Source organism: Rattus norvegicus, chromosome 10 (genome assembly GCF_021556685.1).
Source record: "Rattus norvegicus strain SHRSP/BbbUtx chromosome 10, alternate assembly SHRSP_T2T, whole genome shotgun sequence".
Taxonomy (NCBI): domain Eukaryota; kingdom Metazoa; phylum Chordata; class Mammalia; order Rodentia; family Muridae; genus Rattus; species Rattus norvegicus.
The window spans coordinates 113,323,169-113,345,562 of NC_141543.1; the positions used below are offsets into that span (position 1 = coordinate 113,323,169).

At 49.5% G+C, this 22,394-nt stretch overlaps 1 protein-coding gene across 2 annotated transcripts; it reads left to right on the forward strand.

The window, feature by feature from the left end:
• The first annotated feature begins 113 nt into the window (after positions 1-113).
• Metrnl (meteorin-like, glial cell differentiation regulator) lies at positions 114-14,231 on the forward strand. 2 transcript variants are annotated; one of them, NM_001014104.1, is given in 4 exon segments: positions 126-491; positions 5,472-5,857; positions 12,611-12,670; positions 13,685-14,231. In NM_001014104.1, coding segments are annotated over 4 exon segments (936 nt in total). In that variant the 5' UTR covers positions 126-321; the 3' UTR covers positions 14,005-14,231.
• Positions 14,232-22,394: the final 8,163 nt, after the last annotated feature.

A 22,394-nucleotide genomic window follows, 5' to 3' on the forward strand; every position in this document is an offset into this window, starting at 1 on the left:
AACTGCTGGCCCCGGCCGTAGGCCAGGCGGGGGCGGAGCTCGGACGAGGGCGGGGTGGCTTCACGGTTCCGCCCCCCAGCTGAGCCAGACCACGGTCGGGAACTTGCCAGCTCAGAGGTTCTAGGGGCAGCCGGCGCGTTTCTCTGGTTGCAGCTTGGGCGGCTGGGGCGGCTCCTATGGTGGGCGGCCAGGGGCTAGACGGGATGGCCTGTAGACGCGCGACGTGATCAGCTCGCACGCGGACCCACGCCTCCCGCAGCACTGCCTCAACAGTCTATTCTGTGGGTGCAGGCACGCACCGGTCTCAGACCCTGCCGGAGCATGCGGGGTGTGGTGTGGGCGGCCCGGAGGCGCGCGGGGCAGCAGTGGCCTCGGTCCCCGGGCCCTGGGCCGGGTCCGCCCCCGCCGCCACCGCTGCTGTTGCTGCTACTGCTGCTGCTGGGCGGCGCGAGCGCGCAGTACTCCAGCGACCTGTGCAGCTGGAAGGGGAGGTGAGTCTTGGGGGACGATTCCAGCGTGGACCGCCTGGACCTGGACCGGAGCCCTCGGCAGCGGGTGGCAGAGCTGGTGGTGCCTGCAGGGTAGGGACAGCTATGTTGGCCAAGTCCTGTGACCCCCGTCCCAGCTCTGGTTTCAGAACAAAAGAGTTGGTGGCATCTGGGTCCCAGCTCGGAGGACGCCCACTCTCCGCGCGCGAATCACTGCCCTAGTGGGTTTCCTGGGCTCCAGGGGCTGCAGGTTCAGTCCTCCCAACGATTGGGATTTCTGTTCCTTGAGGAAGGGTTGGGATTGTGCTCATCTAGAGGGATAGACACGTATCGGCTGCAGCACCAGCCTTGTCTTCGGGGCAACAAGACGGGGTCGACACCTGTCCCCTGCCAAATGCAGTAGGGTAGAGCCCTGCGCCTCCTCGGTGAAGGTCAAGCCGCCCTTGACAGCAGGGCGCAGGGTTCCTGTGACACCCCTCGTCCCCCATCAGCGGTGACAGCGGAGGACTTTTCGCTGTTGTTTTAACTGAAGTGTGACGTATGGAAAGAAGCACAAGTCACAAGCGTGCGCGGGCGGGGTGCCTGAGGAATAGTAGCTACTTTGGACACTGAAAACGCGCCAGGCACAGCGGCCGGCCCCCTCTCTTTTCAGAGCCAGTTTGATTCGCTGCAAGTTGCCAATTCAGCGGTTTGCATAGCGCGCTGCGCTGATGCGGGTCTCCGCTGAAAACGTGGGCTGGGACGGCGATGGGGGTCTAGTGTAGCTCATCCCACGAGAAGGGCGCTTGCGCAGGCTGGGGAAGGTACACGATCTGGTTTGAAGCACAGACTCCAGTGTAGAGAGGGCTCATGGGGCAATGCGTGTGATGGGTGATTTTGGTCAAGAGGGTTTTCTGAGAAAGGTGGATGTTGAGCAGTGCCCCGGATCTGCGTAAGCAGGGCATCAATGGTTATCTTGTACACTTACAGTGCCTGACTTTCTGAGGAAACCACAGAGACCAAAATCAACTCTCATCAAGACTCCTGCTGGAGTGCTTGGACTGAAAGATTGAGAGCTGCCTCCCGAGTGCTCCAGCACCGGTCTTTCAGGGAGTTGGAGCTTTTTCTCCAGCAGAAATCCCTTCTGCCTGGCAAGAACAGGGAGCTTGGGGCAGACAAGAGCAGATTGGATCTGGGGGAGGACTGGCCTTGGGAACGCTGGCGCCATCACAGGGCTGGCCATGAGCCTGTGATGCTAAGCTCTTACCGGGTTGCCCTTTCCCCATGGTAATTAACTCTCTCTCCTCACAACCTGCACTGCAGAATTAGTGTACTCTAACTTCAGGGCTTGGGGTGCCCTGTTCCAGCAGACCAAAACCAGAAACCGTACGCCGGCCTTGGAATGGGGTTTCTTTCAGGTTCTTAGAATACTGTGTGCCTGAAAGACGACCTTTCCCTGAGCCCAGGGATCTGTGGTGAGGGGTTGTTTTCCCCCAGGTAGTGAGGGATTGAGTAGAGACAAAGTAAAGGACACCTTATTTCCGCGGGTCCATTCTCATGTCGTTCCTTCCAATTAAGTGGAATCAAATGACTAACTACCACATGATGCGTGTGACTGCTGGGGTGGCAGCCCCCAAATTCAAGTCTGGGCATTGTGAGCTGGCTACCTGTCCCCTTGGACACCCCCTCTCCCCTGCCTACCTCCAGAGCCAGGCCAAGGTCCTCCAAAGGAGTGTAAGCAGTGGGAAGTGTCCATCCTTATACCTACCTGGCCCTTCTCCCCCAACTCACTCCTATTCTGGGATTCCTTTGACGACCTCATTCCCAGGCTCTGCAGAGAACAGCTGAAGGCATCTGGTAGTTGTAGGTAGGAAGATAGGGCTGGGAGAAAACATAATACTCCCTTTTGTTATAGACATGGTCCCCACTTATAAGTGCACTTCACAGATCAGTTGGCTACTGCCCAGCTTGCTTCTACACAGCATTTATGACTTTTTTTTTTTCAAGCAGTCTAGAACAAATCACTGGGTGGAGCAAGCCTCAAAATGTTGTATTCTGGCCTCTGGTGGGAAGGAAATTGCTCTCCATAACCCTGACCACTCCATTTAATTCATGTGGGCTCTAGGTGTTTCCAAGAAATCAAGTTGGAAATTTTGAAATCCCTTTTTCTGTCCATGCTGATTAGCCAGTGCCATAAAGGTGGACCATGAACTTTCCCACTGTGATCAGTGGGAACTCGGCAGGTGTGGTCACACCTGGCCTGTCTTGTAAGGTAGGAACAAAAGGCAGAACTTATCGGCAGAGCCTTTTGGTTACGCTTGGATCCGGAACCCTTCTAGAGACCCTTGTCCTGTCCCAGAGGCAGGGCTGTGGGCATTAGCAGTGTATCTGAACAAGCCCTGCTAGCATCCTCGAGTCCTCACAACAACCTGAAATGTATGCTTTGTCTCACGAGGCCATTAGAATTTGTGTTCATCTGGGTAGTGAGCCTTGCTGATTGAAGGACAAAAAAGAAAAGCACTGTGCTGGTGAAATGGCTTAGTAGTTAGTACAGTGTCTGTTTAGCTCATGCAAGACACTGTGTTGCTCCTGGAGACACACACATTCCCATACACACCATTTATTCAGTCTGACCTATGGTCAGATCATCCCTGTCAGCTTTATGGTGTAGACTAGGGTGAGTTCCGTCTGTACCATAGAGTTTCATCATAGTAGTGGGACATGACTGTTTTATTTTGTGTAGCTGATGCATCATTTCCATCTCATGAAGATGGTAAAGTCCTGTTGGTCAGTGATCATTTAAGATGATACGGTGCTGGCTATTTGAAATTGGGGTACTAGGTATTCTGGTGGGAACCTGTCTTGACTTCATTAAAGATCTGTCTGGCTGAGGGACCCTTTACTCTAGTTCCTGCTTGTTGAAACATGGACTGTGCACATGTACTAGCGATGTGAAAGCTCTTGTGTCAAGCGACTAGTCGTATTCTTGTTGATCTGAATATTTTGGGAGAGTGTGAGGGTACACTCTTGACTGTCCTGGGATGCACACTTAATCCTTCCCTTAGTTAGTGAAGCCTGAGTAGAGGTGGGCTCACCGGCACCTCATTTCTGCGGGTCCTCTGCCCTCATGTTGTTCTTTCCAATTAAGTGGAGTGTAGTGGGGACCGCATAATGCATGTGGATGGTAGCCCCTAGTCTGGGCATTGTGGGCTGGCCTCATGTCTCCTTGGTTATCCTGTGGAGGATAGTCTTTCTATCTCCCTCTGCTGCACCGAGGGTCAGAGCTCTGAGGTGTAGTGAGGCTTCCATGCTCTTGAATCTCAGGAAGCAAAACCTCATGCTGGGTGCTTTATATTAAATATAATTTATATTTGTAAGTTGAGATTTGTGACTGTCCTGGTGCAAGTGTCAGTTGTCCCTTGATGTTGGAGACAGGAGAAAGAGAAAAACAGTAATTAGGTTTTAGCCATGTGCCCATTTAGTCTAATTTTCATAAAATACTATAATTATGCCCATTCCTGCATAGGTGTCAGATGAACTTGTGTGAGTTTTATTGACTGTAATTTGTAAGTTTATTCTATATGTGTGTCTTGGGCAGTGCCTGCTGGCTGGCTGCTCCTGGCCCAGAGCCTTGTGGGGGTGGGAAGCAGGTCAGGAGGGGTTCACCCACAATGCTTCTCTCTGATGTGGTCTGTGGGGGTGACTTATGCTCTTAGACTACTGTAGTCCTCGTATACAAAATGAGGTTTGGGGGGCCGGAAGCATGAGTCACTAATAGTAAAGGTATGCCATGTGTTATACATTTTCTCCCTTGCAGGAAGGCTTTCTGGTAACTCACTCAGGCTAGGTTCTGGATAAAGCCTTTTTTTATTTTGCATAAAAATCCTAAGAATGTGGGTGAACCTGTCTGAGATCTGATCAGAACCAAACTCTTGTAATAGAACTCTTAGCTGAAGCCACTGGTTTCTTTCCAAGACCACTGTGGTTATGACGTAACCTTAGCAACGAGCTGACTTTTGCTTTATAGTTTGAGCAGGAGAAACTTCTGCATTTTCAGCAGCTTCGATTTTTTTTTTAAAAACAATACCACCTCACAAGGGTGTAGCATACTACACACATCCTTTCATTTGGCATATGTGAGACCAATTATTACTTTAGGAACCTTGTCACTTTAGGAATCCCATCCAAAGGTTCTCTTGTTCTTTAGGCTTCTCCCCACCTCCTGCCCCAGGGATGTTTCCTTTACCCTTATAATGAATTCTGCTTTAATGGTTCTTGAGTTTATTTTTTAGAATATGATTGGTGAAATAAGCTTCAGGTTTGAAAATGACTGACAAATGGTCAGATCATTGGCTTAAGAAAAATCAAATCTGGGGTTGGGGATTTAGCTCAGTGGTAGAGCGCTTGCCTAGCAAGCGCAAGGCCCTGGGTTCGGTCCCCAGCTCTGAAAAAAAAAAAGGAAAGAAAAGAAAAGAAAAGAAAAAAAAAGAAGAAAAATCAAATCTCTGATTTCCTGTGGCTGACTCCTCCAGCTGGTTTGGAAGCTGCTCTCTGGAATATGTGATTACATGTGTAGTGCACCCATGGCATCTCTACACACAAACTTCATCCTCCTTTTTCACTTCCTTGAGTGGTTTGAAACCTTGGCTGGTGCAGTGGCCCTGCTGGTCCGCTTTGCTAGATGTCTCAGAATACCCAGGTCATTCTTGCCTCTAACTTCCTGATGCCATTTCCTTGGCTGAGGAAGCTATGAAGACTCTGGTGCCCTGGGGTGCAGCATGGGACGTATGTAGGGTCTGGGGAGCCAGCATGGCCTGTACCATCAGAGCTTTGGTCTTGCTCAGCTTCACTCTTGGAGTAAGTCCACTGGAAGCTGTGAGAGGTGGGTTCCCTTTACATGTGTCAGGTGAGTGTGAGTGGCTCTTGAGTGAGGCCGTGTGTGGGATGATGCATGTGGGACCTTTGCTCTGAGATCCTGGCTAACCCCGCTCCCTCTTCCCACAGTGGGCTCACCCGGGAGGCACACAGCAAGGAGGTGGAGCAGGTGTACCTGCGCTGCTCAGCAGGCTCTGTGGAATGGATGTACCCAACCGGGGCGCTCATTGTTAACCTACGGCCCAACACCTTCTCACCTGCCCAGAACTTGACTGTGTGCATCAAGCCTTTCAGGGACTCCTCTGGGGCCAATATTTATTTGGAAAAAACTGGAGAACTAAGACTGTTGGTGCGGGATGTCAGAGGCGAACCTGGCCAAGTGCAGTGCTTCAGCCTAGAGCAGGGAGGCTTATTTGTGGAGGCCACACCCCAGCAGGACATCAGCAGAAGGACCACAGGCTTCCAGTATGAGCTGATGAGTGGGCAGAGGGGACTGGACCTGCACGTGCTCTCTGGTAAGTACATTTCGCAGGGCTAGCATGGGCCTGTTAACCTGTCCTGCTGCTTACTCTCAGGTAACACTGGGGGTTCACCTAATCACACTGATTATTCCCTTACCCTCTCCCGAATTCACCTCTGTGAAACATTCTTATGTCTGTGGGTTCAATGTGGCATGCTTGTCCCCTGAGTCCTTTGTCCTACTGAAGGACTGCAACACAAGAGAGTATCGGACCTTAAAACTGAATGCAGCCTTTTCATTCAAGACCCCCTTTAAGAAGACTTCTCATTGTTGTGTACCTTTAGGCCCCCGGAGCTTCTGACTTGAGGGAAGTGAGGTGGTAGGAGGCTGTGTTCCCTGAGAATGGCTTATAGTTCTGGTCCCCAAAAGGACTGTGTATAACTCGTTTGAGGTGGAGCCTCTACCCTTCCAGCGGTCACACAAACCGCTGGTTCAGGTTTTTTGTGTTTGCCCTAGACGTGAAATAGTTTTGGGTGGGGAGCAGAACTGCACGAAGCCGTGATATCCCAGAGGTTTTTTTTTTTTTTGGGTCTTTTTTTTTTTTTTTCCGGAGCTGGGGACCGAACCCAGGGCCTTGCGCTTCCTAGGTAAGCGCTCTACCACTGAGCTAAATCCCCAACCCCTTATCCCAGAGGTTTTTGAGGATGGATATTAGGATTGAGGAGGACATGTAAGGTCTCCAGGGAGAGCACAGCTGAGCCAGCTCCATCTCCACAAGATAAAGCCAGAAGCTCGATGGAGATGCCAGCAAGTACCCCACAGGGTCTGAGGTTAAGAAAGGGCGGTGTGTAGCCAGGTGCCTGCTGGGAATTGGGGTAGGTAACTGTGGGAGGAGCTCCCCACTGGGGCAGAGTAGTCAGGAACTCCTGCCACCTCACTTCCCTCAGGAGCCGATGTAGTGGCAGCTTTGGATGCTGACGGATGAGGTTGAGGCACACATTTCTCCAAAACCATGGGAAGGCTAAATGAGGTGGCATGTGGGCCTCATAACTGAAGCTGTGGACTTGGCTTTGTTTCTGTTTGTTTGGTTTTTTCTTTCTTTTGTTTTGACACAGCAGATGTTTTTCTGTGTGGCAGACGGTAGTGATAAGAACGTGTTTTCATTTTAATCCCAGGTTTGGGAATATGGGTCACTTTGCAGCAGCTGACTGATTTGCCTTGCGCTCCAGCAGAAGCATGTCTCTGCCAGGTGCAGATAGTTTCTGTGATTGTATGACGTTCGAAACTCTGGGAACTTCTCAGAGAATATATAAATGCAAGGCCCCGAGAGTCAGGGAGAGTGGTTGCTGATCATTCAAGGGGGTTGGACGTAGTTTGTTAGTAGTTGTGTTCAAAAAAGAAACATGAAGAAAAAAATTAGATTCAGAGATCTCTATCTATCTCCCTTCTATCCTTTCTCTCCTGTCTAATGACAGGGACTGAAACCTGGAGGATAAAGGGTGGAAAAAGAAGAACCCACAAAGTAGCAAAGACCAGTTACGACAGATAAATTGTATCAATGATGTGTCTTTGTGGTGGGTAGTAGAGAGGTGTCTGTCCACTTACGGTAAGGCAAGTCTCACCTCCTGTGCTCTGATCCATTAGGGTCTTATTTCTTTGCTCATAAATGAGGATGACTGATAGATCCCCAAAACTGCCCTCTCTCCTCTCCTTTACTGTCTGCTGTCTCCAAGTCCACACTTTCAGGTTAAGGGAAGGAGACCTGTAGGGGTCAGTTGAGTGGCCTCAGTTTTTCCTCGGGTTTCAGGAAGACATAGATATTTAGCTGTAGTCCTATATTCAATGTTCTATGCACCTTTCAGGCCACAGGTGAAGACAAGGCAGTGTCCCAGGTAAAATGTCATGCTATCCCTGTGCCTAGGACTTTGTTGAGTTTGAGCCTCAGGGTTCCCTCGTTATCCCAAAACAAACACCTGCTTGATCCTGGATGTCTGTGATATCAAACTTGTAGTGATTTTGCATACTTCGTCAATGTCAGACACTATATAGTGACTATCAGAATTCAGGTCAGAGACTCAGACTGGAGTGGTTATGAGCTTTGGCCCAACTCTAGCATTGTCTGAAAATGGGCACAGAAACTAGCATTACCTAGAACTGGGTCCCAACCATCCTAGGGAGCAGCACCTGAGTCCCATGGTTGAGATGGTCTCACCTGGGACAGTAGCTTTTTTGGAGAATGGGGGCTCCTGAGCTGTTAGTGCTTAAGGAAAAGGTGGATATATAATGTGAAATGTTAGTGCTGGCCATTGTCCTGCTCAGGTTGGGACAGCTTCCAAGGTTTCTATGGCCAGTGGCAGGTCCCCCCCTCCCCATTTTTTCCTGTTTTGGCCTTGGTGCAGCTTCAGAAATGAGATATAAGGCAGAACTAAAGCAGTGTCGGCAGAGAAGGAAGAGCGTACCTGACCCTGGATGGTTATGCCAGAGGCAGACAAGCTCTTAGATGAATCAGTTCTCATTTGTGCCGACTCAAGAGAACTGTGGTGCCATGGGTTGGAACCCAGACAAGAGTACATGAGAGCATGTGCGTATGTGCATGTGAGCCTTGATCCCCACCCAGAAAGGAGAGAACCTGCTGCTGCTCCAGGATAGGTCCTGGAGTGTCTACAGCGTTAGCTTCATGTTTACTTGGATAGCATAGTTGCCTTGTGACCCACATCACAATGGAAAAGACCGGAGCAGTGGGGTATAGTGCTGTTCCAGAGGCGTGCCTAGGTCATATGAGAGGTGACCCCAGCATCTGGGATGCTGGATTTGGCTGCTAACCCTGCACCTGCTGCCCCTCTTTCCTTGCTCAGAATATCTAGGCAGTGGCACTACCTCTGATGCTTAGGGAAATCTGGCAGAATAGTGAAGGCCCTACCTCTGAGTACAGATAAAACTCTTACCTGGAGGCTGACCTCTCTTTGCCCAGTTATGTAGGAAAAATGACTATGGGGTGACCAGCAAGGGTGAGATTCTCTCTGGTTCAGGGGATTGGTACAGCTGGGGTGTGTCCTGGTTCCATCCTGGTGGGCTCGTGGCCTTGGCGGCCATTGCTGTGGAACTCTGGGAGGGGGTGTCAAGTGAGGGGGTTGGTAGCAACAGTGGCATTTCAGACACACGCTGAAGAGAAGGGCAGCAGGATACTTTTGCTATTACTGTCACTGGCTCATTGGGCTCACAGGGTGGAACCTACTGCTTCTGAACGTGCCTACTTATCCTTCTAAATCCTGCTCTGCTTGTTGCTAATAGGCTTGAGACGCTACATGGAACCCCATTGCTCAGGTCCATTTGGTAGACAGAGTTGGTGTATGGGCTGTGATGGTGTGAGGGTTGAAAGCCGTGTCTTGTTTGTTTGTTCTGTTGAGAACAGGGTCTCTTTATTTTGTAGCTTTGGCCATCCTAGAACTTGCTATATAGACCAGGCTGTCCTCAAACTCAGAGATCCACCTGCCTCTGCTTCTAGAGTGCTGGGATTAAAGATGTGCACCACCATGCCCAGTGTCATGTCTTGTGGTGGAAGGGTGCATATTGTTTGGAGTCCTGTACCTTCTGGTCAGTTCCTGCCTTGGTGGTTTCTCAGGCCACTGTGATTTTCTTGTGATTATTTTTTCATCGTAATCCTCTCTCAACCTTGGGTAAAGAATGGTGTGGTCTTCACTGACTCCCTTGCAAGGTTGGAGGGTTCAGAGAACCCTTGGGTCACATTGTCCTTTGGGTGGCACCTGGTAGTGGTGATCATTGAAGAAGCCTAGACCTTAGCTCCTAGGCCACTCTGTCCAGGTATGTCTTGCTTTTCTGCTCCACTAGGGCCCTCAAAGGGCTTTGGTGTATAAGGTTTTTGCTTTGGAACTATATGTATCATTCTGGCTGTTCTCATTAGACAGTGCTGCCCATACACCAGTTAGTCTGGCTTGCAAGGTCTGCTTCCTAGCATCCAGCTATTCTTGCCTGTGTTTGCTCTTCCTGCTTTCTGGACCGTGCCCAGGTTGAGCCCTTACCCGAATCTGTCCCCAGGAGGCCTCAATCCTGTTTTCTTTATCCTCATTTAGTTCCTTTTGTATGTGTTTCCTGCCTGATTTCCAAAGTGGCTCCCAGGAAATGCAATGTCAGCATCTGCAGCCAGCATATTCTACAGCTGCTATGAACTTGAATCTGATTAATAATTCTTCCTAGATGGAGGTGCTTAGTATCCACATTGAGTTTCCACAGAAACGAAGCTCAAAATTACTTCAAGGATGCCTTCAGGTGGGCCACTAGCTAGCTCAGTTGTCACTCATGGCACCGACTCCTTGAGGCTCTCACAGGTTTGCAGGATGCCTAGCCTGACAAAGGGGCATCTCCTACAGGTAGTTGTGAGCCAGGCCAAGGACAGCTGAAGGGGGTGGTCTCTACATGTTCTCTACAACTATCAGTTGAGGTTCCAGCACATATAACTCACAGGGAGGGCAAAACTTAGGGACTTGTTTCAGGCTAAATGCCCAGGACTGGGGTCTCTGCTCTTTACCTCCTCTCCACTGGAGGAGCTGCCCTGGTTCAACTTAACTAACTCTTCAATCTGAGGTGCTTTCTGGGGACCCTTGCTTCCAACTCCCAACCCTGTGTGGCCTGAACACTTAACCTTTTCCCTAGCGTCTGCTGCCCTTCCTCCTGAAGGGGGCCTTCAGGCAGACTGTGGTCACCAGGGTCAATAAACCAGCCTGTGGGCACAGGTCAGTTACCAACTAGGGTTATATCCCAGAATACTGTTCTCTGAATCTCATGTTGCCCAAAATAGTCTCTGAGGTCTTCTGTATAGCCAAGCCCTGCCTGTGTTCCAGCCCAGCCCAGCCCATGTCTGCTCACATCCAGTATGAGTGCTGGTTCCTAGTCAGTGTGAGAATGAACAGCTACAGGAGCCACATACCTCAGCAGCTTCAGTGTAGAGGTTCAGGTGGCATCAGAGGTTCAGGGGACTGTGGTGACCCAAGCAAAATATCACAATAAGGAAAGGGGCTGCAGGGCAACCAGAGTTGAGGGTGGACATCCAAGAGACCAGCAAACTGGCTTCCAGGAGTTGTTCTTCATTCGGGTCTCCTCAGTAGAAGTTTCTGGACTGCGAAACTGGCATGGGGGTGGGAGTGTTTCATTTTCTGATGGGCTGTGCTGATGCCAACAGGTTGTACTTGTTTGGTGGCTTCTCCCTTTTCTGATAGCTAAATAGAAGCAAAAGCGCTTGCAGGTGAGTGGGTGGGTGAGTCAGCAAGTGCTTAGGCTGGGAGGCACCCCACCCCCTTTCCGAGGTAGGTGCAAAGGATAGGGCCCCAGACACACCCAGCTCAAGGGTCCATAGAGAGCTGTGCTTGATTAGGACACTGTAAACCCCAAGACTTTGTCTCAGGTTTACTCCTTCAGGACCTGAACTTCAGGCTTCTCTGAACTCCTGTTGGCCTGGAAACACTTGGCTTGCTTACCCTCCACCCACATGAGTGCAGTCTTGGTTCCCCTGGGGCTATGTCACCAGCACTTAGGGTCAGGGTAGGTAGCCTCCAGGCATGCAGATAGCATTGACTTCTTCCAGGACCGAAGAGCCCTGAGAAGAGGGCTTCCCCAAAGCCTTTGCAGGGGAATGGCTACAGGGAAATTTGTCTGAAATGTCATACCCCAGGGTTTCTGTTTTATCGGAGAACTTGGGCCCAAAGCAGGAAACTGAGGACAAAGCCTTGAGACATAACTCACAGCAGATAACAAGCTTCCATCTTCTTGAAAACTCTGGTTTGAGGAGAAGCTGCTGAGCCAGTTTCTGTTTCACACCAGGGGAAGTGGGGCTAAGGGCAGGAGGTGGCTGTTACTGGAGAAATGAGTTATGCAAGTGGTTGACCAGTGAGGGAGCTCATTCTAAGAGTATATGTACCTCTGGGCCCTCTGTAGGATGTCAGGCTGCAGGTTTTGGGTGTCTCGAGCCTGAGTCCTATGAATAAAACTCAGTTTGATGGGCTCTTATAGTATATAACTTGTCCCAAGGCTCAATGAGGCCTAGAGGAGGGGATAAACTGATGGCCCCAGCTCAAGAGCCTATACCCACAGCAGACAGATTGATTTCTCCAATCATGTCCACTCTCCCACACTCCAGTCAACACTGCCTTTGCAGATGCGTAGCCTTGGTTCTTGTAAGCCCAGGCCAGATGGACTGAGTGAGATTCTCCTTTGGGACTGTGAGCTGGGGAGTAGACATCAGGCTGCAGTAGGGTCCTACTTTGCATTAAGATACCCACACCATTTTAGGTTGTGGTTGGAAGCTGTAGGAGGGTACTTTGGCTGGGTAGTATCCACATGTGGTTTCAGCTCATCTTGGGGTTGGTTTTGCATTGTGACAGGCTTGTAAGAACAACTTTGTTTTTTATTGTTGTTTTGTTTTTTAAATGGGTAGAATTGTTTATTTGGAACTATACTAACAAAATAAGTGGGAGTGGCATGTGCTCCTTTTCCTTGTCTGGACTAGTGTTATTGCAGCTACAGCATGAGCTAGGAGGGCCAAGTGATCCCTTGGAATTAATGGCTGACTTGACAGAAGATGGTCTTCAGCCTCCTCCTTTGCTGATCACTCCCATGGTAGAGTTGGAGTTGGCCGGAGGTCTCACTTATGACTTTATCTCAAACACGAACCCTCATGTGTAGGCCAGGGAGGCAGGCCTTTTGTATTCTGCAGTGTTAGGGTTGGGAAGGGTCTGTGACAAAGCAGTATTGTCTGGGCTGTATTATTACCCTGGTTTTTTTTTTTCCTCCCCAGCCCCCTGTCGACCTTGCAGCGACACTGAGGTCCTCCTTGCCATCTGCACCAGTGACTTTGGTAAGTCTGTTCCTGTGGTTGTCTTTCCAGGATCTGAGTGCTTTCTTAAGTCAGCATTGATTTCTTGTGTGTGTGTGTGTGTGTGTGTGTGTGTGTGTGTGTGTGTGTATGGGAGGGTGGGTTGCTGAAGTTTGCTGAACCTGGCTTCACCCTGCAATTACAGGGAGCAGTGCACTGTGTACACTAAGGTGAGTCTGCATACCACGCATGCAGGCAGAGTTGGGGTTTGCATACTAGTGTGTCAGTGTATGTTCACTGTGTACAGCAGCTCACAGTCTCCTGCAGACTCTGGAAGTCCTTCAGTTCTCAGTTAAATTTCAGAAGTGCTCTGGGAACATAGTGCAGTGGGCAGCATGGCATGTCCCTGTGCCAGCCACAGCTCAGAGCTTTGCTCATTCTTCATCCAAGTGGTTGGGGTCTTGAAAGCCCTTTTGGAGTCAGGGATGTTTTCTGAGGTTGGGGGCTCCTTGCTAGAATATTTATACAGTGTTCTCCTTAGACCAGGGGAAGTCTTTGCTTAACTGTTGCCATAATAGTGGCTATATTGACCTGGGGTCCAGCTGACTGTGCTCCAACCCTCATCCAAAAGCTAAGAGCTATCCCTCGGTAGAATCTTGACTCCTTACTGCTCCACTCCCCAGGCCCTACCCAACTACCCAATACAAGGTGCTCCCTGTTGCCTCCCCTCTCATTATTCTTGCCCTTTGAGCTGCACTGCGACACCTGATGTGACCCAGAACTGCAGAGCACTTTGCTTATTTCCTTGTTCTTACCTGGAGGGTGTGTGCTGTATAGCTGATGCCCAGTGGAATGTCTTTGTCTGACAGTATCAATATCACAGACTTCTGCTCATTATTGAGCTTTCAAAAGGCTGCTATGTGACTAGAGCAGGTTCATGGCCAGTTCTGAATGCCTTGGACAGCCAGGGACATACCCAGGGCGACATGTGCTATGTGCCTGCCATTGCTGACAGAGCCCATTAGATTTGCTGACCTCTGTCTTCTTCTTCTACAGTTGTCCGAGGCTTCATCGAGGATGTCACCCATGTACCAGAACAGCAAGTGTCAGTCATTCACCTACGGGTGAGCAGGCTCCACAGGCAGAAGAGCAGGGTCTTCCAGCCAGCTCCTGAGGACAGTGGCCACTGGCTGGGCCATGTCACAACACTGTTGCAGTGTGGAGTACGACCAGGGCATGGAGAATTCCTCTTCACTGGACATGTGCACTTTGGGGAGGCACAACTTGGATGTGCCCCACGCTTTAGTGACTTTCAAAAGATGTACAGGAAAGCAGAAGAAAGGGGCATAAACCCTTGTGAAATAAATATGGAGTGACTTGCAGGGTGACACCGTACTGCTGTCCTTCAGATGAGCCATGGCTCAGTTGCTCTATCAAATCCCGATAGAGATTGCAGACTGGTGGCATGAGCCCCGCCTGGTGCTTGAACTGGGAAGGGAGGTACATGCTGCTCTGACCCCTTAGGTCCCATTCAAGGATGCCCTGACCCATTGGAAATGTTGTAAAATGCAAACTAAGTTATTATATTTTTTTTTGTAAAAGATGCCTTGGTGTGCCATTTAATAGTGTTTTTACAAAGTTATTTTCAGCCATTGCATTTGGCTTGATACATCGATGGGAGGTAGGTTGTGGTGCCCAGTGATGGCTATTGAGGTTTCCATGGCTATGACTCAGCCTTGTTATCCTTGTGACAGAAATGTATGGACCAGATACTTTTTCATTTCCCCTTCATTTTAGGTCTGCATTTTAAAAGACCATTTTTGCAGTTGAGAACCTTTCCAGACTGTATGTAGGCGGCTTCCATTCCAGAGAACAAAGACCAGGATCTGAACCCAATATTACATCCATCTTAACCCATCGGATGGGTACCTGTATTGAACCCTTTCTGCTCAGCTGTGGCCTGCTGTCCCAAGACCTTTTGTTCACTGGACAATTGTAGATGGTGCTGCCTGGCTTGTGCTCCCCCCTTGCCATTACCAGGCCACTCTTGCCTTCTGCATCTGTCCACACCTTTTTCACTGAACCAGTCTTTGACCCCAGGTTTCCCCAAATGCACAGAGCAAACCTCTGAATACCAAGGGACTAAACCTATTTAATGACCCCATTTCTTCAGACGGTGTGGGTTTTTTCTCCATTAAGAAAATCTCCACAAATTGGAGCTTAAGCAGCAGGCTTTCATTCATACAGTCCTGGAAGCCAGAACGGGTGTGAATGGAATCACATTTCCTCTGGAGGCTCCAGGAGGGACTTTAAAGCTTCTGGTGACTCCAGGAATTTTGGCTTGTGACCATTTTGCTCTGGTGTTGCTTTCCCAGCCATGTGACTTCTGCCTTGTATGTGTGGGTATGTGTCAAAATTTCCGTACTGGGAGGACACAGATCATTGATTTAGGGCCCATCCTGGCGACCTCATCTTCACCTGAAATTTACTCCATTTCCATTTAGGTCAGAGGCAAAGGCTACAATAAATATCAAATCTGGAGAGAGATTCGATGGTTAGGCACTTGCTACTCTTACAAAGGACCTGTGTTCGGTTCCCATGTTAGGAACTCAGGTAGCTTATAAAGGCCTTTCACTACAATTCCAGGGGATCTAGCATACACAAACACACACACACACACACACACACACACACACACACACACACACACACACAATTAAAAACAAACCAAAAATCCCAAAGAAGATTCATTCCAATCATAGGGAGCTGTGGGTGTGCCCTGTCCTGCTAGAGTCCTGGCGAGGACCTCATCAGCTCTTGGAGGTGCTGCCTCTTGTTCAAGTTCTGACATCTCTGTGGCCCTTACCCTTTCCTAAGGCATGTTGGTGGATCCCCTCCCCCTCCAGCTCTGGGCCTCAGGGGTAAACAGACCCAATAATTGGGTTTATTTGTTCATCAGGTGCTTCTTCCCATGAGGCTTCTGAGGCAAGACCCAGGAGAGTCAGTAAGAGTCAGATGTAGCCAGTGAGCACCAAGCTGATGTACTAGTCTAGGTGTGCACCACTCTAGTACGTGCCAACTCAGTTCACGCTGGCACAGGTCTGCAGGTCACAACAAGAAGCAGGTGCCCACGGGTGAGGATGCGAAACAGTAGTTTGTGAAGGGCTGGGCCCCACTGTGGCTGGTGATTATGATACCTTATGCTAGCAGGACTAGGTCACACAGAAGCCATGCCCAGTTGAGCCCCTCCCAGTTCCACCTCTCAGCCTACAGGGAAGCTGCAGAACAGGATTGGCGTGCTGGCCACCACCTGTCTCTACAGGAGATTGGGGTCAGCCTTGCTTGGTTCAGGTGAATGGCACCTGAACCTCTGCTTTGGACACACCTGGGAGTGAGGCTGCTTGCACAAGAAGAGAGCGAGCGGGGCTTCCCAGGTGTGAAGGTAGCCTCTTTGATAGAACCTTTGCTGGAGCTGGCAGGGCCCAAGGGCCTGAGAGGTACTGACATCACTTGTAGACAACTTATATTTAACAGATATGTGTAGGTGGACACCTGGTTCCTTGTAGGAGTTTCTTTTTCCATGGCTGAGGCTGGTTGGTACTGGGACAGAACCACAGAGTTGGGGAAGATCCATCATACTGGGTGAAAGCTGCCTCAGAGAACGTACACTATAAAGTAGTGGGAGCTACTATGACTCCATCCAGGGGACGATGTAGAAGGTCGATGACTTGAGTCAAGTCCTGCCCCCCCCCCCGTGCCCCAGATGTCACCTTCTTAACAAAATTCACATACTTTCTTGGCTCCATACTGCCCTCTTCTCACACTCTCCCTTCCTTCCATACCCCCTCCCCTTTATTTCCCTTCCCTTGTTCCAGTCCCACACACAGTCCCCAATGGTTTCCTCTCCCTAAACTGGCTTCTCCCTTCTTTGTCTCTTTCTCTTATTTCTCCATCTGCTTTGTGTCCTATTCCTGTACTGCCCTCATCTCCCTCACAGTCCCGTTTCTCCAACTGTTCCCTCCTCCTATGGCCCTCTCCTCCTGTACCATCCTCTCTGCTGCCCTTCCCTTCATCCTACTGACCCCTTGTCCCCCACCACCACCCCACCACTACCACCTGCACTGTCTCTGCCTCTTGCTAGCACTGTCCCCTCTACCGTACTGTCCACACTCCCCCAATACTGTCTACTCTCTTTGCCCTGTCCCCTGTCCCTTTACTGCCTACTCTTGCTCCCTTTCCTGTTGCCTTATCCGATGTCCTGGGCTGTGATTCTTCTACTTCATTTTCTCTTTTAAACCTGTGGACCAAACCTCACTGTTGATTACATCTCCCGTCTACCTCCCAGCTCACAGGCCCTGTTCTTAGAGTTGCTACATTCTGGTCAAGTTCTGAGAACTGTGTGGCCCTTCCCAGTTCCCCGAGTGTACTGGGAGAGCCCAGCTTCTCTGGGAGGCTATGACTTGCCAAAGGACAGCCTCCTGTTTATGGGCAATTCCTTCCATCCCCAATCCTACCAACTGGGGCTTCATGTTACAGATAGGAAGTAGAAACATCTGTGAGTGCTTGTTAGGCCTCCTCATGGCTGTGTGCCCCAAGGAGTTCAGTGGTGACTGTCTACTTCTCCTCGGCAAACAGGCAGACCCACCTCTAGTATTCCCTCTGTAATGTCCCCTCCATCTCCACCCCTCACCCCCAGCCAGTCCCTTATATGTCTTGGACCTGATTTCCTGCCTTGTGGTACCTACTTAGGAGACTGATTATGACATGGCACAGGAGTACAGCAGGACCCACCCACCCTGTGGAACACTAGGATGAGGGGAATATCAAGCTGATTATATGGGTGTCCCTATCATGCTGTGGTGGTTTCATATTGATCTGGCCCCAGGGTAGCCAGAAATCCAGGTAGGTGAACTAACCTCATATAGGCCCTATCAACCCTAGGATCTCTCTTCTGCCCGCCTGCCTGGGAGCAGATCAGCAGTTTTACCAAGAAAATATACAGCATTTTGGTCTCTCTTTTATTTCAAGATTTATTTATTTTATTTATATGAGTACACTGTCATGTTGTTGCTGGCTTCAGACACATTGGAAGAGGATTTTTGGATCCCCATTACAGATGATTGTGAGCCACCATGTGGTTGTTGGGATTTGAACTCAGGACCTCAGGAAGAGCAGTCAGTGCTCTTAACCCCTGAGCCATCTCTCCAGCCCCATTTTGGTCTCTTAAAACTGACCACAAGCTTTGGTTGTCACATTTCTCTTAGGAAATGTGGCGTACTGTGGTGCCTCTGTGGTAGAGACAAGGAATGCCTTGCTTACCCTAAGAACTTAGAATCACGGACTAACAGGCCTGCCCGCAGGACACTAGCTGTGGTGTTACCCTTGCCTCCTTCATGAGCCAGGCTGGCCTGGCCTCTGCCATTGGAGCTCATCCTCTGTCCTCAGAGACACTGGTATTCCACCTTCTAGAAGTTTCCGAAGTCTACCAGAGTGGCAAAGCCATGCCTCTGGCCTCCAGCTTTCTTCTGCCAGTCTTGCCATCCATGTTTAAACTCTGACCCCTGCAGTTATGTTGTACTGTGAGCACTCAACAGCTTGAGTAGTTTTTGACCCCACAACCCCTGTATCCTACTTCTGGAAGGTTCTGAGTACTCTAGGTCAGTGCAGAGACTTGACTGGGTCTCTGGAATATGTGGTGAGTATTTCTCTCCCAGAGTCTTTTAGTGGGGCCACGATTTCTTTTTTTTTTTCTTTTTCTTTTTCTTTTCTTTTTTTCGGAGCTGGGGACCGAACCCAGGGCCTTGCACTTGCTAGACAAGCGCTCTACCACTGAGCTAAATCCCCAACCCCAGGGGCCACGATTTCTTAAAGCAGTTAAAACCTTTCCCCAAACCTGGTTTTTAAAGGATTTTCCTCATGATTATAAAATCAATGCTATTGAGACCATTTAAAAATATATCAAAAAATGTAGAAAAGGGAGATAGAAAAGTTTCCAGATAGCATGTTCATCAAGATTGTGCCAGTGTCTTTCTAATCATGACACTCAACTCCCTATAGCTAGTCTATGGCTAACCTGTGGTCACTAGCTTTGACGTCCCCTAGTCCTGTACTTATGGGTTTCCTCGGGAGTATAGACATGAGATGGTCAGGGAGAACACACAGGTCTTCCTTAGATTTTCAATGATTTCTCTGCTTCCTGCTCTGGGACCAGTGCTTGAACCTCAGAACAGCAAAAGTTTCTAAATAGCAATTTCTGTTTCTTTGACTCACAAAAAGTTGTGTTTCTACCTCATTCTGAATCCTGTCCTTCATTTACATGGTCCTCAAGTCCTGTCCTGAGCCTGGGGCCTGACATGTAAGGGGCAGTTACAGCTGCCCATGAGGAAGTGGATTGTTCTTGATCCTCCAATGATCCTACTGCTGGCACAGGGCCTATAAAGTGTAAGCCTAGGGGTATAAGTGCTTCTGGAAGCCAGAACAGGTAAAGAACCAGGCAGGATCCAGAAACCAGGCCTGTAATACCCTGAGTTCAGGCTACTGTGGCTTTGTTCAAACTTTTGACTTCTAGAGACCCAGGACTTCCTGTCTGTGTGTAGGTCTCTGAGTTGGTGGTGATAAATTAGTCATGATCTGAGTCCTTGCCCATAAAACGAGACTCTCAAGTATTTCCTCAGCTGGGAGGACTTCTCTGGAATTCCTGTGGCTGCTGGGAGAGCCTAGCACTGAGGCCAAGTGTCCGGCAAGGCCTGAAGGGCCAGGCTGCCACAGCTCCAGAACCGCATTACCTAGAAGAACCAATCCAGGGCTTAGAGATGCTCTGATCTTACAGGTCCAGGTAAGAAGTCCTCATTAGTGCTATAGCTGTGACCTAGGCTGCAGTGAGGTGTGGTGGGAACTGATCCCAGACAGTGAGTGTCTTTCTCCAGAGTAAGTTTGGGGACAGCAATTCCTAGAGTAGGAGTTAGATCCAGCCTGGGTGTGCCCACCCCCTTGTCCACCTCTGACCACAATAAACCTATCATTACCATGGGTGGAAGATGGGTCACTTCAGATTCAGACACCAGGGTCTATGGGACGCCATTCTGTGCTTTGTAGGATGAGAATATAAAGACGGTCTGGGAGCTTTCCAGAGAGAGAGACTTGACATATCTCTGGGACCTGCTTCATAAAGGACCAGGCAGCCATTCTTGGGCTTTTCCAGTCTTTTGGTCCCAAGTACTTTCTCGATTTTCTGGGAAAAACCCAAGAGCCTTCCTTCCAGCCTCCCCACCATAGCATCTGGAATAGAGGTCTCCCAAAGAGGTTTTTAGTCCTGAGAGGAATACAGAGCCTTCGCTTCTATGGTGATGTGTGGACCTGGTTGTTACACAGTGGATGCATAGATCCCGTACCTTCTGAGGAGCAGCCAGCTTTCGGGGATATTGAGGCTTTACAGGTGAGCGTCCACCACAGCAGGAGGAACCAGACAAGCGATAATGAGAGGTTGTAACCATGGCAGGGATTTGGGAATGCAAATCTGTGGGGAGGATGTAGTCTTCAGAAACTGTGGAGAGGATGGGTCTTAGAGAAGATATGGCTCTGGGGACCTCATTGCTTTGGGTAGATGGTCCATGAGAGGACATGATTCCAAGACAGGGCTTTCCAGGGAACACACAGCCTAGACCAGCAAGGCTGCTGGAGGTAAGGGGTTGGCGGTAGGGGTTGCCCTGCACTCCTGTGTGGGAGCAGAGTGAAGGATGCTGGAGAACGTGAGGAATCCAGCATTAATAGTAGGGCTTTGTGCACTGCCACCCGGGAAGGCAATGATTTATAAAAACAGCTAAGGGTAGGTATTGGGTGGTAGGGTCACCATGGCCAGGGCTTTGGAATTTCAATTTTAGAAATCTGCTTACGAGTCACATACTTTGCAGTCGTCGGTTTGATCAGAGGCAAGATGGGAAAAAAAATGGCTAAAATCCAAAATTAACAAAAAAGCGTCCCGAGGCTACACACGAGGGGAGCACTGGAGCTGTAGATGGAAGACACAAAGAAATGGAATGTCTGTGTCACAGGATGGTGGGATACCAAGAGGCCCCGAGCACGTCAGCATTAGGATGTGACTGAGTGTGTATACATGGGTGTGTTTTTGTGTGTTGATTTCTAAATGCATCTCTATGTGTATGTCTATGTGGAGAGCATATAGTAGCATTTACTGAGGCCACAAGAGCTGTCTCAGCTCACTATCCCCTCACTAAGTGGATAGAGTCTGTGAGGTAGCACAGCCATTGTAGCCACACTACACGACAGCCTCTTCCTCTCCACTTGGCTTCACTTTTCCTCCCCTCTGGGGCCTTCCTGTGTGGCAGAGCTCATTCTGACATAACCCTTTTTGTTCTTTTTGTTGTTCATCTGAGGTTCTGTTTTCTACTGGCCCAGTGTGGCTAATCAGTTAATCTTATAAAATAATTCTCTAGGTTCTGCCCCCTGTCTAAAGGAAGAAGTCCCTACTTTTCCACGTCCACCCCTGTGTGGAGATATGGAGTGGGTAGACAAGTCTGAAGAGTGAAGAGAATTGAGTCTGCAATCAGGGCTGTAGCTTAGAGGAGGCCCAAGAGCAACTTCGAGGGACCCCCCAAGAGGACTCTGGCAAGTGAAACTGGGGTGGGGAGTGGAGACAAGATAGTAATAGGCCAGGATTCAGGAACAAGAACTCTCTCTTCTGGACTAGATCTTGGAGAGAGAAAGATTTTTGATGTGCTGTGGTGGTTTTAGAGATTTGAGGAGAGTAGTCCTCAGGATGTTCTTGGGAAAGAGATGCAGGTGTGTTGGGAGAATCTCTGAAGTGCACTGGTTCTGCCCACTCCAGGGGTCCTAAAGACAAAATGTAAGGGGCCGGCTAGACATTTGGAGTCTTGGATCACTTCTAAGCAATGTCTAGTAAGAATGGACATTTAACACTGTTAGACTATTGGCTTTTGGACAGTCAACCCAGGTGATTATTCTAAATGTGTTAAATGTTAGGCATGCATTTCTCGGATGGCTCCTCCTTTCACTTTATTTCCCTGTTTTTCAAACACGCTCCTCCAGATACCAAGAGCTAGGTTGGTGTTGTATGGGTGAGAAGGAAGGGGCACTCACATGAGAGGGGTCCTGAGGAGTGTAGGGTAACACACTACTCCCTCATCAGGGCCCTCCCTGTTGAGAGCTGGACTGCCACAGGCCTCTTTCTTTTGGACCTTCCCAACTGAATTAAAAGTCCCCAAGGCAACTTTACTAAAACTCAAAGGAAACAAAGAAACTATAGATGACATGAAAACAGTCAAGGGCACACCCCTTGTAGGCAGCTAGTGCCAGGCTACAAATGGAAGCCTGCTAAATGGTCCTGCCCAAGCCTGATATCAGGGCTACACACAATTATGCTTCTCTGGCCCTGCCACCCACTTAGCTACCAGTGTCTACTTTGCTACAGTGGCTACCACTGTGTTGGCTGACAGTCTGTGGAGGGCTATGAGTGGTGGGCCCCCTAACAGGATATTCACAGTAAGTTCTTAGCAGGGAGAAAAAGCAGTTTTGAAGTGTCAGGCTAAGTGGTGGCCTCTCATCTGGTTCAACCTTACCGTGATAAGATGTGGTGCTTCCCTTCCTGGCTATACCAAGCCTTAGGCTATAAGGTAAGCAAAGGCTGCCTAGGAAATCTCTCAGGGGCCCATTTCCCAGCCTGGCTCCTCCTCCAACAAGGTTTAGGTACAGGTTGGTCAGAGATACCTTAGGTTCTGCCCAAAGCCTG